At 42.1% G+C, this 15,868-nt stretch overlaps 2 protein-coding genes and 2 long non-coding RNA genes across 5 annotated transcripts; 3 read left to right on the top strand and 1 right to left on the bottom strand.

Moving 5' to 3' along the window:
• The first annotated feature begins 255 nt into the window (after nucleotides 1-255).
• LOC123484682 (vascular endothelial growth factor receptor 2-like) lies at nucleotides 256-1,979 on the top strand. The gene is made up of 4 exons (XM_045215245.1): nucleotides 256-447; nucleotides 593-828; nucleotides 1,880-1,932; nucleotides 1,973-1,979. The coding sequence occupies exons 1-4, from the start codon at nucleotides 375-377 to the stop codon at nucleotides 1,977-1,979; spliced, it is 369 nt and encodes a 122-aa protein (XP_045071180.1). The 5' UTR covers nucleotides 256-374.
• Nucleotides 1,980-2,023: 44 nt separating this feature from the next.
• LOC123484688 lies at nucleotides 2,024-2,928 on the top strand. Its single transcript, XR_006658640.1, has 3 exons — nucleotides 2,024-2,055; nucleotides 2,483-2,650; nucleotides 2,837-2,928. It is a non-coding gene; the product is annotated as an uncharacterized LOC123484688 (long non-coding RNA).
• A 250-nt stretch (nucleotides 2,929-3,178) lies between these two features.
• On the top strand, nucleotides 3,179-11,934 carry LOC123484686. 2 transcript variants are annotated; one of them, XR_006658636.1, is made up of 4 exons: nucleotides 3,179-3,260; nucleotides 4,040-4,163; nucleotides 4,256-4,364; nucleotides 11,885-11,934. It is a non-coding gene; the product is annotated as an uncharacterized LOC123484686 (long non-coding RNA). The 2 variants fall into 2 exon arrangements; XR_006658637.1 differs by lacking the exon at nucleotides 11,885-11,934 and adding an exon at nucleotides 4,794-4,922.
• On the bottom strand, nucleotides 8,974-12,885 carry LOC123484683 (zinc finger protein 91-like). Its single transcript, XM_045215246.1, has 3 exons — nucleotides 12,801-12,885; nucleotides 11,843-11,996; nucleotides 8,974-11,490 (listed from the first exon to the last, which is right to left on the bottom strand). Exons 1-3 carry the CDS (start codon nucleotides 12,837-12,839, stop codon nucleotides 9,131-9,133), a joined length of 2,553 nt encoding a protein of 850 aa, XP_045071181.1. The 5' UTR covers nucleotides 12,840-12,885; the 3' UTR covers nucleotides 8,974-9,130.
• Nucleotides 12,886-15,868: the final 2,983 nt, after the last annotated feature.

Genomic DNA, 15,868 nt, shown 5'->3' with positions numbered 1-15,868 from the left:
AAAGAAAAACTAACAGGTCTGTGAGAGTCGGAATTCTTACTGGTTGGTAGGTGATCAAATACTTATGTCATGCAATAAAATGCAAATTAATTACTTAAACATCATACAATGTGATTTTCTGGATATTTGTTTTAGATTCCGTCTCTCACAGTTGAAGTGTACCTATGATAAAAATTGCAGACCTCTACATGCTTTGTAAGTAGGAAAACCTGCAAAATCGGCAGTGTATCAAATACTTGTTCCCCCCACTGTATATATATATTTTGTGTGACCTCTTCATCAGAAGTTTCCCAAGAAAGAACTCTATCCGAACGGGAAGGATATGTTTTGGGAAAGCATGAAGGGTTTCTCAGTTCCCAGTCACCTGATCAGCTATGCTGGTCTTCTGTCAGACACACATACGCAACCAGACCTACAAATCACCTCTCTACATGGTTGCTGTTGTTGGTAAGTGGGTTAGGTTTTAGTTTAGTGTATGAATCCTGTTTGATCCACTCTATGCATCACTTACCTTGCCAAGGTCTCATTCAAAGTGTCAAGTTTGTATTTATTTGTGTTTACATAACTTAATGTATGTGTGTGTTTATCTAAGTGTATTGTCTGCATGCATGTACCCTGTGTGTGTTTGTGAGTCTCAGGAGAACAATAGTCTGCTCACCGCTCCGCAGTGTCTCCCCTCCCTTCTCCGCAGGATATAAGATCCATAACCTCACCCTGACGCCGGCACATGAGAGGCTGTCTGTGGGGGAGAGACTGGTGCTCAACTGCACTGTCAACACAGAGCTCAACGTTGCCATTGACTTCACCTGGACACACCCTCTCAGCCTGGTCAGTACCCTGCATTGCCCACCCTTATAGACCGACTGTGATCACTAAATCAACATGAAATCACTGACTTAGGCTTTATTGACAGACATGTTACTCATCACACTGCTTTCAGGAACTTTTTAAAAAAACACAACTTCAGTTCAAGGCTGCCCTTATATAGTTCATGGTATCATCTTCTCATGTACGCTTAGGGGAGACTGGGGTAGGTTGCGACAAATGGGTTAAGTTGAGCCACCCTTGTTTTTAGGAAACAAACACAAAATTAATAATTTGATCAAATATTTAAATAGAGGTCATCATTTCATGGAGTCTGTGAAGGAAGAAACCACATGGAAAAAATGGTAAGCAAGTTAGATAAAAAAAATAAAAGATTTTCACCAAGACAAATACATTTATTGTGTTAGAGGTTTCATGATGCTTGTATCTAAACCAAAGTAGATAATTGTAAGATTGTTCTATACAACAGTTGGGGTCTCTATAAGCTTCAATATGAGGTCCTAAACCTAGCATGAAAGTGCATCCTTGTAGCTGTGTGGGCTAATATAGTCAAAATGTTTGCCTTGGGGTAAGTTGAGCCAATGGTTGAGCCAATGGCAAGTTGAGCAAATTGAGGTGTTTTCTTCCCAGAAGTAATGCAAGGCATTAGTGCTGGGATATGAGGTAACAACAGGGCTTGGCCTATGTTAAAAGTGTTTTAAAAAGTACAAACTGTTTGTTTGGTGTTACGCCTGTGTTCAAATATGTTAAAAATGATTAAAAGACAAAAAAGCGATTGTGATTGTGAAATGTGTAGGCGGCTTAACTTACCCCATACCCGGACAAGCTATATTTTCAAAACTGTAATGTTTACATGACTTCATACTATTTCCAGGGATACACAACATCCTGAAATATATGTAGATATCTTTGTTAGAAAGAATACTATATTTCCCTTGACAGAGTGAAGCTGAATGTAGAAAATTGCTCAACTTACCCACTCTCCCCTATACCAGTCTTTAGGTTGATTTATGGAGCTCTTATCCCCTCGCTCTCCCTTTTGCCCCTCTTGCAGGCCCCAGTGAATGGCTCTGTGCGGGCCTATACCACGTCACACAAGAAGAAGCTGTGGAACCATCTAGAGCTTTCCAATAAACTAATAGTGGAGAATGTGACTGTCAACTACACAGGAGAATACAAATGCACAGCCTCCAGTGGACAAATGTGCATCTACATCTCTCATGGTCTATGGTAGGTACATCAGGTTCTTAGTGATTTAAGCCACATCAGTTGTCCAAGGTACATAGTCCGGAGGTTTTCCAGAGTACACTTTTTTTGCGGATATCCTCTTGTTGGTTTAGATTGAATATTTCCCCTGGTCTGTTTTTTTGGCACAATAATCCATTATGTTATTTTGTGACATTGAATTGTTCTGATGACGCTTGTGTTGTTTTTGTTGTCATTAGAAAAGCCTTTTATTGTTTTCGATGACCACAAGTGGGTTAAGGTTCTGGGGGTGAACGTTAGCCAGACCACTAAGATACCAGTCAAGTTCGACGCCTACGCAGAACCTACAGTCAGATGGTACTTTGATCATGTACAGTAATGATATATATACTTGCAGTAGTTTGTATTGTATTCTAAGTCATGTAAATGTAACCTGTCCTTATTTCTGCAGGTACAAGAATGGCCAGCCTATCAGTAAGGATGACTATCGATTTAAACCTGCCAGGGACTCTCACAATGCTTGAAATTACTGAGAACGATGCCTGGAATTACACCGTGGTCTTGACCAATAAGATAAGAAAAGAAGAGAAGAGTCGCTCTGTCCAGGTCTTGGTCAATGGTATGTACCTCCTCCCCTCCTCTCTACCATTCCTCTCTCACTACTCTCTCCAGTTCTCTTCCTCTCCCCTCTCTCTCCTCCCTCCCCTTTGTCCTATAATTTCCCCCTCTCTTTCTCCTTTATACTGTACCTCTGTCTTAGACTTAAATTGTGATGTGACCATTGCCTCGTTCATACTGCTCTTAGCCCAGGGCCATGTGGAGTTTGCACCTGTCAAGTCTTGGTTCATGTCTCCTCATTCCGTCCCCATATCATTGAGAAGGGGGTTGCCATGGACATGGATGTCCACATGTATGGCAGCAGCCCCACCCTTAGGTGCACCGCCCGTGGAATCCCCACCCCCCCACACATCCAATGGCAGTGGATGTCCAGAGAGGACTGCCCAATCATCTTCCAGTAAGTCTCACATTCACTGTGTGTGTGTGTGTGTGTGTGTTCGTGCGCGTGTGTGTAACCTCACCCTGATGGTCCTCAGATGGTCATTGTCAACAGGTTGTTGATTCTGTGGAGGAAAAACAGCATTCTAGATGTTGATGAAAGCATTAACAGAGACAATGAGTGTGCCCTCTGACCTGCATCAGATAAGTGGATGTGCTTCATACTTCTCACAGTAAGTTGTGTGCATAGTTTAACAACACCAGGGTGAGTTAGACTGAGAAAAACATGAAGACCAAGCTTATCTTTGTGTGTTTGTATGATGTTGTATGTGTTTTCCATATGATCCCAGTATTCTCTATGGAGAATCTTATGCTTAGCCTTGTATTCAAGAGAACTTTGATGATTGAGTCTCTTAGGAAGATTGTGATTGGGTAGAGCTGGGGCTTCAGAATGGGTTGTGATTAGTGAATGGGCCCCTCAGGTATGCAGTAATGTGAGGATTGTTGATGGAGTGTATGGTCCAGTCCACAGCACATACCATCAGTAAGGCCTTATCTTCAGCCTGCACATCCAAGCACTTCCTCAGTCCTGGTCAGGGTTTCCTGTTGTTCAATTGCAATACTCTGTCTAAAGGCTTCTTCCTGTGAAACCCCATCTCTACCTCCTCATCTTCCCTCAATCCTTACCTACCACCATCACTCCAATCATCTCTAGCTCCCCGTTTTACATTCTCTCTCTCGCTCTCTCTCGTGGTGTGTGTTTGTTTGACGGTCCTACCCACTCCAGTCTGTAAATAAATGACATAACCTCTCCTGAAATAACCATCTCCCAGCTGTGAACAGGGACCAATAAACCCATAGACCTACATATTGTATTTATAAAGATCATAGTTGTCTTTTTACATTTGTGTGTGCATGTTTATTTGTGTATGTACGGTGCTGTGCTTATATTGATATTCTGTGTCTGATTATAGCAGTGTGTCAGTTGAGTGAGCTTGGTTTTGTCCTACAGGTCAGGAGTGGTGAACTTTGGGGTCAAGCTGGAGGGCTGTACCAAATAGAGGGACATCAGCAATACCACAGGGCAGGAGAATCTTATCGATCCAATTAGCACTAACACAGATCACTTACACAAGGTCAAGACCATTCCTTCCTCTCTAAGTGATCGCAGTCATTTATGATATCAATGAATCAGTAAAATAACGGTAAAGCTCATGTTTGTCTGCAGACTGTGAGTTCTCTAAAGATCCAGAAAGCCAAGGTCCACGCTCTCTACAGATGCTTGACTTCTAACAAAGCGGGACAAGATTCACGAAACATCCTTTTCCATGTGACACGTAAGCTTCTTTTTATGTTTATTCTGTGCTTTTTGTTTGTGTTCATTGGTGCATCATGCACAGGCTGTGCACAGACCTTTGGAGGGGCAGGTGCCCTATTCCCTACATAGCGCACTAGAGGGAACAAGGTACCATTTGGGACGCAGCCAAGATCATCTTCTATTCAGGTGTGCTTGTAGTCTTCTTGGTTCTGGGTTTGTTGACTGTGCTATAGAGCACAGAGGGGTCCTCCTCAGCTTCTTGTGCCGGAGGTCTGTTATGAAAGGAGACGCAACATGTCATCATCAATCTTCAGTTCTAGGTTCTCATTTTATGTAATTATGTAGATGTTAATATGTTTAAACCAAACAACTGCTGGTCTGCATACAAGTAATTTATGCATTCCTACCTGTCAAGCAAAAGTACAATCAAATTTTTAAATTCTCTTAGATGTTGTAATGGCTGGACTTGCTCACCGGATGGAAGCACTGGGGGAGTTGAATTTCACAGCATCGTACTGGACATCCTCTTTCTGGGGTTGAGGCAGTTGGACAGTGGAGTACAGAGGCACTTCCTGGTTATTGGAGCAAGAGAGGTGGACATTGGCATAGTGAACATCACCCTGCTCGTCTGTGCTGCAGTGAGGCCATTGTCATACACTGGACTGAGTCTCCCTGGAGAGGAGAAGCATACCTTGGGACTATTCCATTGGTTCCATTGTGCCAGGCAAGATTAATCGAACACTGATGAAGATCTGAAAGAAAAAAATACTTTTTGACCTGATGTCACGGATTCTGCCGAGGCTGCTCCTCCTCCTTGCTCGGGCAGGCTTCGGCGTTCGTCGTCCCCGGAGTACTAGCTGCTGCCGATCGATGTTATCGGTGTCTGTCTAGTCTTGTCTGTATTGTTTACACCTGTTTCACATTATGTTTGATTGTTGCCCTATAATTACCCACGTCTCTCATCGGGATCTTGTGTGTGATTGTTTTTCCTTCACGTATGTTGTTTGTGAGCGGGTATTTTCCTCCCTGTGTGGAGTTATTCTGTGTTCATCTTTTCAATATCGGATTAAAGTACGTTTCCGAGAGTTCCGTGTCCTGCGCCTGACTTCTTCAACCGCATCTCACTGACAGCCGTGACAGAATCACACACCACAACATGGAGTCAGCAGGAACGACGGCACCGACCGGATCACTCGAGGAGCGCGTCCTACAACAGGCAGCTATTCTTCAAGATCTTGGTGCCGCCATGGATAGGGTGATGAACACCTTGGGACGATGGGAGAGAGGAGGTTTGCCCACACCTCCTCCAACGATACCACCACCCTCGGCCACTCCTATCGTCTCACATCAGGAGTCCAGTGGGATTCGGCTCTCGCTCCCGAGGGCTTATGATGGCACCGCAGCCGGGTGTCAGGGTTTCCTGCTCCAAGTGGAACTTTACCTGGCAACCATTCACCCGGCACCCTCGGGATACGAGAGCGTGTCCGCCCTCATCTCCTGTCTGTCCGGCAAGGCACTGGAGTGGGCCAACGCCGAGTGGGGAGGAATACACGCCGCTACTGTGAACTATGCGGAGTTCACCCGCCGCTTCAGGGTGGTGTTCGATCATCCCCCGGAGGGGAAGGCGGCGGGTGAGCGTCTGTTCCACCTCAGACAGGGGAGGAGGAGCGGGCAGGAATTTGCACTGGACTTCCGGACTCTGGCTGCCAATTCGGGATGGAATGAGAGGGCCCTCATCGACCACTACCGGTGTAGCTTAAGAGAGGACGTTCGTCGAGAGTTGGCCTGCAGGGACACCAACCTATAAGCTTCGATCAGCTGGTGGACATGTCGATTCGCCTGGATACCCTGTTGGCTACCCGCGGACGTCCGGAGCTGGGGCTGTCCATTCCATCCCCCAGCACTTCCGAGCCGAGCCCTATGGAGGCACGTTTCCGAGAGTTCCGTGTCCTGCGCCTGACTTCTTCAACTGCATCTCACTGACAGCCGTGACACCTGAACTCACCTGTCAATTCCCTGCTGTGTCCCTTATGTCAGATTTGGAGGCTTTCTTCATGTTTAAAAAAATAAATAAAAATAATGAATCATTGAATAACAATCAAGTTAGTAACAAATCAAAATGCTAAAGTGAAAGATAAGTCTTAGAAAGATGCTCACCTGAACCACATGAAGCCAGAGAGACAAAGGATGAGAACCACAACTACAATTCCTATAGCTGCATTATTCTGTACTTCTGTATGTCCCATCAGCTGCACTAAAACCTGGTAAAGGGTTTTACAATAAATATGTCTAGATCTTTTTGGAGCAAATGTATTCTAGAAGAGGCCTCTGGTCCATATAAAAAACAACATAAATGAAGTGAGAAGCAGATGTTGTTGAGCAGATAATGGATTAAAAATTTTTATCAATTGAATACATGAATACACACCTAGTATTGTTGAAACATTATTCTACATTATAATAACATAATAATAATATTATACAATTATTTAATGGATAATAGGGGTTAATTAAATAAGATACAGCCCTGAATACCCCCACCCACATCAACATCCCCCTCTACACACAAAGGCTTCACTATGACATTTTCCATGATGACATTTGGCCATTTGGACGACATGTTTGTGCTTTCTGGTGTTTTTTCAGTGACCCTGAATGAGCAAAGCTCTTTCCACAAAGACAGCAGTAAGGTTTCTCTCCAGCGTGTGAGGAGGAATTGAGTTTAATAAGCATACTGAGTAGAACATCGTTAGATTCAGTCGCAAATGAATATATTTTTTAAGAGAAACGGGGCAGGCTGATAGACTTTAGTTCCTCGATCCCTGTTGCTGCCCAATACTCCAGTACAGTAGGTGGCCTCATGCACCATAACGTTGGATGCCAACCGCCGATAAACCCCACAGAATATGATCTATTTTCATTGTTAGGGTGGCCACTTGAGTATCTGGTCATACAATGGATAATCTGACTTTCAAATCAGTGGATGTCAAGAAGTGCACACTTTGGGAGGAAGGAGAGATCATTAAGTACTAGACACAGATTCCTACGCATTATATAGTATACAATACTTTGCTGAGGGAAAAAAAATCCCAACCAGTTTTACCGTCATGTTTTTTTTGGTCTAGCCATTTAAACCGAACACAGGATTGTGGAGGAGCAAAAATGATGAAAACTAGGCCTAGACATTTTATACAGCACAGCAGACCTATACTGTTAAAAGGAAACCAGACTTACCGGGTCCATCATGGAAGCTATTGTTTCTTACTAAGACAAGAAATGTGTAGGCTACAGTACATTTACTTTGTTGTCACAGCGTTCAGATAAAGATTAGGGGGTTGCCGGGAGAGAATTCCAGTCTCAAGGCTGCACCTGATGCACCCATAGACCAGAGCAATCAAACATCTATTTAAATATCCAGCTCAATTACGTTATGATAACATAACGTTTGACATCTCATGTAGGCTAATCTTACTTCAGAAAGTTCCTGGATAAAATTTTACCTGATATATAAAAGTCGAGTAAAGTCAACAAAACCCCTTTTGTCTGCTATTGTCTACTTTTACCTGACAGCAACTTGGAACAGAGTTCTATATTAGTCCAGATGTTCTCAAGGCTATTGTTGCATCTCCCTCCCTTCAGCCTTAGAAACATAAAGATAGACAACAAACACACGTTATAACTGGTGAAAAACTACACCTGATACTTCAATTAAGCAGGAAAAAGCACTTATTATAACGGATGTGTAGCACTGTAAGACACGTGTTTCTCTGTTGATTGTTTTAAACCTGTTTTATTCTCAGGACCATGACTATAACATTGAGTGTTGGGACACAGGGCAACAACATATCCTGGTCTCGTCTACATAATACAACTAAACATTTAAAAAATACATATTTTAAAAAATGAATATGCAATCAGCAATGCAAAACAAGAAAACAAGAAAACATGAAACCACATAGCAGATGTGTGTTTTACAATTACATGTAAGGATTCGTTCCGCGTAACAAATCACCAATAAAAAGTAGAACGGTAAGGTATAACATATTATCAAGTGTATTTCCAGAGTGAATAGAGAGAAGTTTGGTAGGAGACCTTACTGGCCGTGAGAAAACAGAATAGTGTGAGGTCTGTGGTTGACATGACCTATAAATATTGATGGGCAGAGCTGGCTTCCTGTCCCCATGATGCCTCTTCCTAACAACCAACACATCCTTCGCTTCACAATAAAAATGTGTGAACATCTTTTTGGAGAACACTTAATATACAATAAGGAAAGCTGAAAGATATCCCTATTAAAATAAGTTAAAATAAATGCAACATCATTTGACCACACTAATAGGCCTATGGCTTCTGTACTTCCGTATGTCCCATCAGCTACACTAAAACCTGGTGAAGGGTTTTACAATAAATATGGGAACATCTTTCAGGACCAAACTAATTATACAAGAGGCCTATGCTCCTTATAAAAAATAGATTACAATTATAGATTTTAAAAACATATAATTAATGTGATAAGCAGACTTTGTTAAGCAGATAATGGATTTCATTTATTGATCTATTGAATATTATGCTACACATCTTACCATGGTAATCAGACTTAGTTAGAGAATGGGAGATGGATGACTCCATCTATTGAAACTTTATTTAGGGATCTGGAACCGGTGCTGGAGAGGAGGGAGATGAAAGAAAACATGTTTGTGCTTTCAGTGACCCTGAATGAGCAAAGCTCTTTCCACATAGACAGGAGTAAGGTTTCTCTCCAATGTGTATGAACTGGTGTGAAATCTATCCACACTGATCACAGCTATAAGGCTCCTCTCCTGTGTGTATGCGCTGGTGTCTAGTCAGATTTCCTGACGCCATGAAGCTCTTGCCACACTGATCACAGCTATAAGGCTTCTCTCCTGTGTGTATTCGCTGGTGTGTAATCAGGGCTCCTGAATGATAGAAACTCTTCCCACACTGATCACAGCTATAAGGCTTCTCTCCTGTGTGTATTCGCTGGTGTGTAGTCAGGTGTCCTGATCGATTGAAGCTCTTCCCACACTGATTACAGCTATAAGGCTTCTCTCCTGTGTGTATTCGCTGGTGTGTGGTCAGGTATCCGAATAGAGCAAAGCTCTTCCCACACTGATCACAGCTATAAGGCTTCTCTCCTGTGTGTATTCGCTGGTGTGTAGTCAGGTTTCCGGATTGAGCAAAGCCCTTCCCACACTGATCACAGCTATAAGGCTTCTCTCCTGTGTGTATGCGTTGGTGTGCAGTCAGGGTGGAATCTTGAGCAAAACTCTTCCCACACTGATCACAGCTATAAGGCTTCTCTCCTGTGTGTATGCGGTGGTGTGCAGTCAGGGTGAAATTGTGAGCAAAACTCTTCCCACACTGATCACAGCTATAAGGCTTCTCTCCTGTGTGTATTCGCTGGTGTGTAATCAGGGCTCCTGAATGATTGAAGCTCTTCCCACACTGATCACAGCAATAAGGCTTCTCTCCTGTGTGTATGCGTTGGTGTGTAGTCAGTTGTCCTGAATGATTGAAGCTCTTCCCACACTGATCACAGCTATAAGGCTTCTCTCCTGTATGTATGCGTTGGTGTGCAGTCAAGGTGGAATCTTGAGCAAAACTCTTCCCACACTGATCACAGCTATAAGGCTTCTCTCCTGTGTGTAAGCGCTGGTGTCTAGTCAGGGTTCCTGATTGATTGAAGCTCTTCCCACACTGATCACAGCTATAAGGCTTCTCTACTGTGTGTATGCGTTGGTGTTCAGTCAGGGTGGAATCTCGAGCAAAACTCTTCCCACACTGATCACAGCTATAAGGCTTCTCTCCTGTGTGTAAGCGCTGGTGTCTAGTCAGGTTTCCGGATAGAGCAAAGCTCTTCCCACACTGATCACAACTATAAGGCTTCTCTCCTGTGTGAATGTGTTGGTGTTTAGTCAGGGTTCCTGATCGATTAAAGCTCTTCCCACACTGATCACAGCTATAAGGCTTCTCTCCTGTGTGTATGCGTTGGTGTGCAGTCAGGGTGGAATCTAGAGCAAAACTCTTCCCACACTGATCACAGCTATAAGGCTTCTCTCCTATGTGTATCCATTGGTGTTTAGTCAGGGTTCCTGATCGATTGAAGCTCTTCCCACACTGATCACAGCTATAAGGCTTCTCTCCTGCGTGTATGCGTTGGTGTGCAGTCAGGGTGGAATCTAGAGCAAAACTCTTCCCACACTGATCACAACTATAAGGCTTCACTCCTGTGTGAATGTGTTGGTGTTTAGTCAGGGTTCCTGATCGATTGAAGCTCTTCCCACACTGATCACAGCTATAAGGCTTCTCTCCTGTGTGTATCCGTTGGTGTTTAGTCAGGGTTCCTGATTGATTGAAGCTCTTCCCACACTGATCACAGCTATAAGGCTTCTCTCCTGTGTGTATGCGTTGGTGTGCCGTTAGGGTGGAATCTAGAGCAAAACTCTTTCCACACTGATCACAGCTATAAGGCTTCTCTCCTGTGTGAATGCGTTGGTGTTTAGTCAGGGTTCCTGATCGATTGAAGCTCTTTCCACACTGATCACAGCTATAAGGCTTCTCTCCTGTGTGTATCCGTTGGTGTTTAGTCAGGGTTCCTGATCGATTGAAGCTCTTTCCACACTGATCACAGCTATAAGGCTTCTCTCCTGTGTGTATCCGTTGGTGTTTAGTCAGGGTTCCTGATTTATTGAAGCTCTTCCCACACTGATCACAACGATAAGGCTTCTCTCCTGTGTGAATGCGTTGGTGTGCAGTTAGGGTTACTGATTGATAGACGCATTTCCCACAATCAAAGCTGGGGTAAGGCCTCTCCCCTGTATGAATTCTCTGATGACATTTTAAGGTTTTAGATGCAGTGAAACTATTCCCACACTGAGAGCAGTGGTACGGTTTCTCTCCGGTGTGAATCCGCTGGTGAATTATCAATTCCCTCTGTTTAGAAAAACTCTTCCCACAGTCAGAGCAGCAATGATGAAGTTTCTTCTCTATACCTCTCTGCTGGTGTTTCTTGAGGTGTTCTGATCCGGATAGACTTTTCTCTGTCTTGTCAGCATCATGATGTTGTTGAGGCTCCCCAGATGATAAGCCCCTCCCACTGAGAGAGCAACGATTAGGGCTGTCCCCTGTGAAACAAAGACATTGAATTGTTAGATTTTGCAAACATGGGCCCATAAACAGACGGGTCGTTCCACAAAATGAATGTCTTTTACGTCCCTTTTATATTTGTTCAGTAGAAATTGTGCACCAATATAACATTTTCAATCTCAGTTATATTAAGTAAATTAAGTAAAGTGCCCATTAAAACAGAACACATGGAGAATTAGATTAATCAGATTTTTTTTCAAAAGTTTTTTTGGACCAAGTTGCACTTCTCAAATTTAAGTGGAATGACAAGATATTTTAATCAGTATATAATTAGTCAATTAATTGTTCCAGAAGCAGACTGCAGTCTGATCCACACACCATGCTTCTTACTTAATGAAATCAAATCTCCATGTTCCTCTTCTCCTCTCTCAGTTCCACTCTGCCCCGGTGTTTTCCTGCCGTCGACCAGACCCAGCAGTAAAGTACCGGGAGGCGGTCGACCTGGGGACTCCTGGAGGGTGGAGGGGGACGGGCTAGATTTGTCCTGTTGGCCGCAATAAGTATTCTACATAGATTAATATTAAACAAAATATTTTATTAATTGAGTCTACACCTCGAATATCTCCTTTATCCTGAAATGTTCAATCGTTCACTACAACCCACAAATCAAAGAGCATTGGATTGGTGAAGGCATGGGCTGGTTTCCACCATAATTCTTATACCAGTCATTTCCTTTCAAACAGCGAGGGATAGGCGAAGCGAGAGGTTAACTGGGCCCAAAATCTGTCCCTACCACAAACAAAGTCATAAATCACGTCCATTTAAACAATTGCTCTTATTAAAATGTGATTTTAACCCTACCCTAAACCACACTTCTAACTTTATGCCTAACCCTAAATAAATAAAAATACGATATAGATATTTGACTTCGCGGCTGTGGTAAGTAGTTGAAACACGCATATATGCCCTCTCATTGGCTATAATGGTCCCACCTGATCTAACCTCTTCCCGATAGCCTTCCATTTTCTAAGACATTTATTTTATTTGTTAGAGCGGCCACTTGAGTATCTGGTCAAATAATGCAGAATGTTTTCGAAATCAGTGAAGGAATGTGAACACTTTGGGAGGAAGGAGAGATAATTAGGTCATAGGCACAGATTCCTAAACATTATATAGTAGTAGGCTACTTTGTTGAAGGAAAATAAATCCCAACAAGTTTTACCGTCCATTTTTATTCTGTCCAGCCGTTTAAACCTAACACAGGAATGTGGACGAACAATGACGATGAAAACTTGGCCTAGACATTTTATACAACACAGCAGGTCTATACTATTACAACCAGACTTACCCGATCCATTGTGGAAGCTATTGTTTCTTTGTTAGACATGAGTTGTTGTAGGCTACAGTACAGTTAGACTACTTTCTTCTTCTTCAGTGGGGTTTATCGGCGGTTGGCATCCAACGTTATGGTGCGTTATCGCCACCTACTGTACTGGAGTGTGGGCCTGAGACAGGAAAAAACTATATTCTACGTGCCAGCTCCGTTTTGCTTAAAAAATATATAAAAATATTTGAGACTATATTTAATAAAGTTCTACTCAATATACTCGTTAAACTAATTTCCTGTATCCCCTTCTCCCTCATACTAGATCTCCTCCTGATACTGCCCACATTGTAGTAATACATGCTCTACAGTCTCTGTTCCCTGGCAATAATCACACTTTCCTGTTGGATGCTTTACTATCATATTTAAAGTCTTATTCAACTGGCTGTGTCCCACACTTAACCTTGTAAAAATAGCCTCCTCTCTTCTGTCCCTTCCTGCCGTCCTCCCCTCCCTGACTTTCCTCTGTACTTGAAATAAATGCCTACCCTTAGTATCTCTATTCCACTGCTCCTGCCATCTCTGCACCATCACTGTCCATATCAGGCTTTTTGCCTCTGCTTTGCTCATTGAAACTACAACATCAACATCCCCACTGCTAAGTGCTTGTTCAGCCTCTTCCCCTCCACCCCCACATGGGCTGGGACCCAAGTAAAACGTATCTTTATACCCATCTGTATAATCTTCCCATGGGTTTGTAGCACCTCATAAAGCAGGTCTTGTCTGCTACGTGAGGTAAAGGACTGCAGACTCATTAACACTGCACAAGAATCAGAGCAAATAACTACTCTGTCTGGCTTGACTTCCTCCACCCACTGCAAGGCCAACAGTATGGCCATCAGCTCCGCCGTATATACAGCCAGATGATCTGTAATACGTTTCCTGACTGCCACCCCACATTCCTGCACTACAAATGTTGATCCAGTACATCTTGTCCATCTGTGTAAATGGCGTTAGACTACTTTGTTGTAGTGTTCAGATAATGACTAGGGAGTTGCAGAGAGAAAATTAAATTCTCAAGGCTGCAATTGATGAGCCCCTATACCTGACAATTAAACATCTATTTAAATATCAAAACGTAATTAAGTTAGGACAAATAAACGTCTCACGTCTCATGTAGCCTAATCTTACTTCAGAAAGTTCCTGGATAACATTTTATGTGTGGAACACTTTCACAGCAGTACTGCGCTGGGTTGGGGAAGGTGGACGGCACGGTGTCTCGAGCTGTGTTTTCTGTTTTGGCTGGATGAAGAAACATGGCGTCTCACAGACAGCTGTGGGATAAGGAGACGTATACTTGGATGACGGAGGAGGAATGGAAGGAAAAAGAGAGGCAGAGGGTCTACAAGAGAAAGGGAGGAGGATTGTGAGCTTGAGTCGGTAAAAAATGGCGTGAAAAAGGGAGAATGTTTGTTAAAGAAGAATGGTAGGAAATGTAAGCAAAGTGAGCTGAAGACAAGAGGAGAAATGGAAGTGAATGAGGGTGAAGTATCGGAGGTGGTAGGTGTGGTGAAGTACTCAGAGGCCGAGGCTTGCCCAGAGGGTCAGGATAAAGATGAGTCTGTGACAGTAGGAGTGAAGTTTTTGGAAAAAGTGGACCCTTGCCTTTTGGCTGATCCATTTATGGTTTCAAGATTAAACACTATAGTATACTATATTAAACCCTATAGTAAACCCTATAGTATACTATATTATACCCTATAGTAGACCCTATAGTATACTATATTAAACCCTATAGTAGACCCTATAGTATACTATATTAAACCCTATAGTACACTATATTAAACCCTATAGTATACTATATTAAACCCTATAGTACACTATATTAAACCCTATAGTATACTATATTAAACCCTATAGTATACTATATTAAACCCTATAGTAAACCCTATAGTACACTATATTAAACCCTATAGTAAACCCTATAGTACACTATATTAAACCCTATAGTATACTATATTAAACCCTATAGTATACTATATTAAACCCTATAGTATACTATATTAAACCCTATAGTAAACCCTATAGTACACTATATTAAACCCTATAGTAGACTTTTAAACCCTATAGTATACTATATTAAACCCTATAGTACACTTTCCCTATAGTATACTATATTAAACCCTATAGTAGACTATATTAACCCTATACTACACTATATTAAACCCTATAGTATACTATATTAAACCCTATAGTAAACCCTATAGTACACTATATTAAACCCTATAGTATACTATAGTAAACCCTATAGTATACTATATTAAACCCTATAGTATACTATATTAAACCCTATAGTATACTATATAAACCCTATAGTAAACCCTATAGTACACTATATTAAACCCTATAGTAAACCCTATAGTACACTATATTACCTTTACATTTACATTTACGTCATTTAGCAGCGCTCTATCCAGAGCGACTTACAGTTAGTGAATACATACATATATATATATATATATATATATATATATATATATATATATATATATATATATATATATATTATTTTTCTTTTTTTTCTTCTGCCCCCCGTGAGAATCAAACCCACAACCCTGGCGATGCAAACGCCATGCTCTATCAACTGAGCTACATCCCTGCCGGCCATTCCCTCCCCTACCCTGGACGACGCTGGGCCAATTGTGCGCCGCCCATGAGTCTCCCGGTCGCGGCCGGCTGCTACAGAGCCTGGATTCGAACCAGGATCTCTAGTGGCACAGCTAGCACTGCGATGCAGTGCCTTAGACCACTGCGCCACTCAGGAGAGGGTTTAAACCCTATAGTATACTATATTAAACCCTATAGTATACCCTATAGTACACTATATTAAACCCTATAGTATACTATATTAAACCCTATAGTATACTATATTAAACCCTATAGTACACTATATTAAACCCTATAGTATACTATATTAAACCCTATAGTATACTATATTAAACCCTATAATATACTATATTAAACCCTATAGTAAACCCTATAGTACACTATATTAAACCCTATAGTATACTATAGTAAACCCTATAGTATAC

The sequence above is a fragment of the Coregonus clupeaformis genome, unplaced genomic scaffold (genome assembly GCF_020615455.1).
Source record: "Coregonus clupeaformis isolate EN_2021a unplaced genomic scaffold, ASM2061545v1 scaf0403, whole genome shotgun sequence".
NCBI lineage: Eukaryota > Metazoa > Chordata > Actinopteri > Salmoniformes > Salmonidae > Coregonus > Coregonus clupeaformis.
The sequence above is the reverse complement of the archived record's forward strand: the minus strand, read 5'-3'. Positions and strand labels throughout refer to the sequence as shown.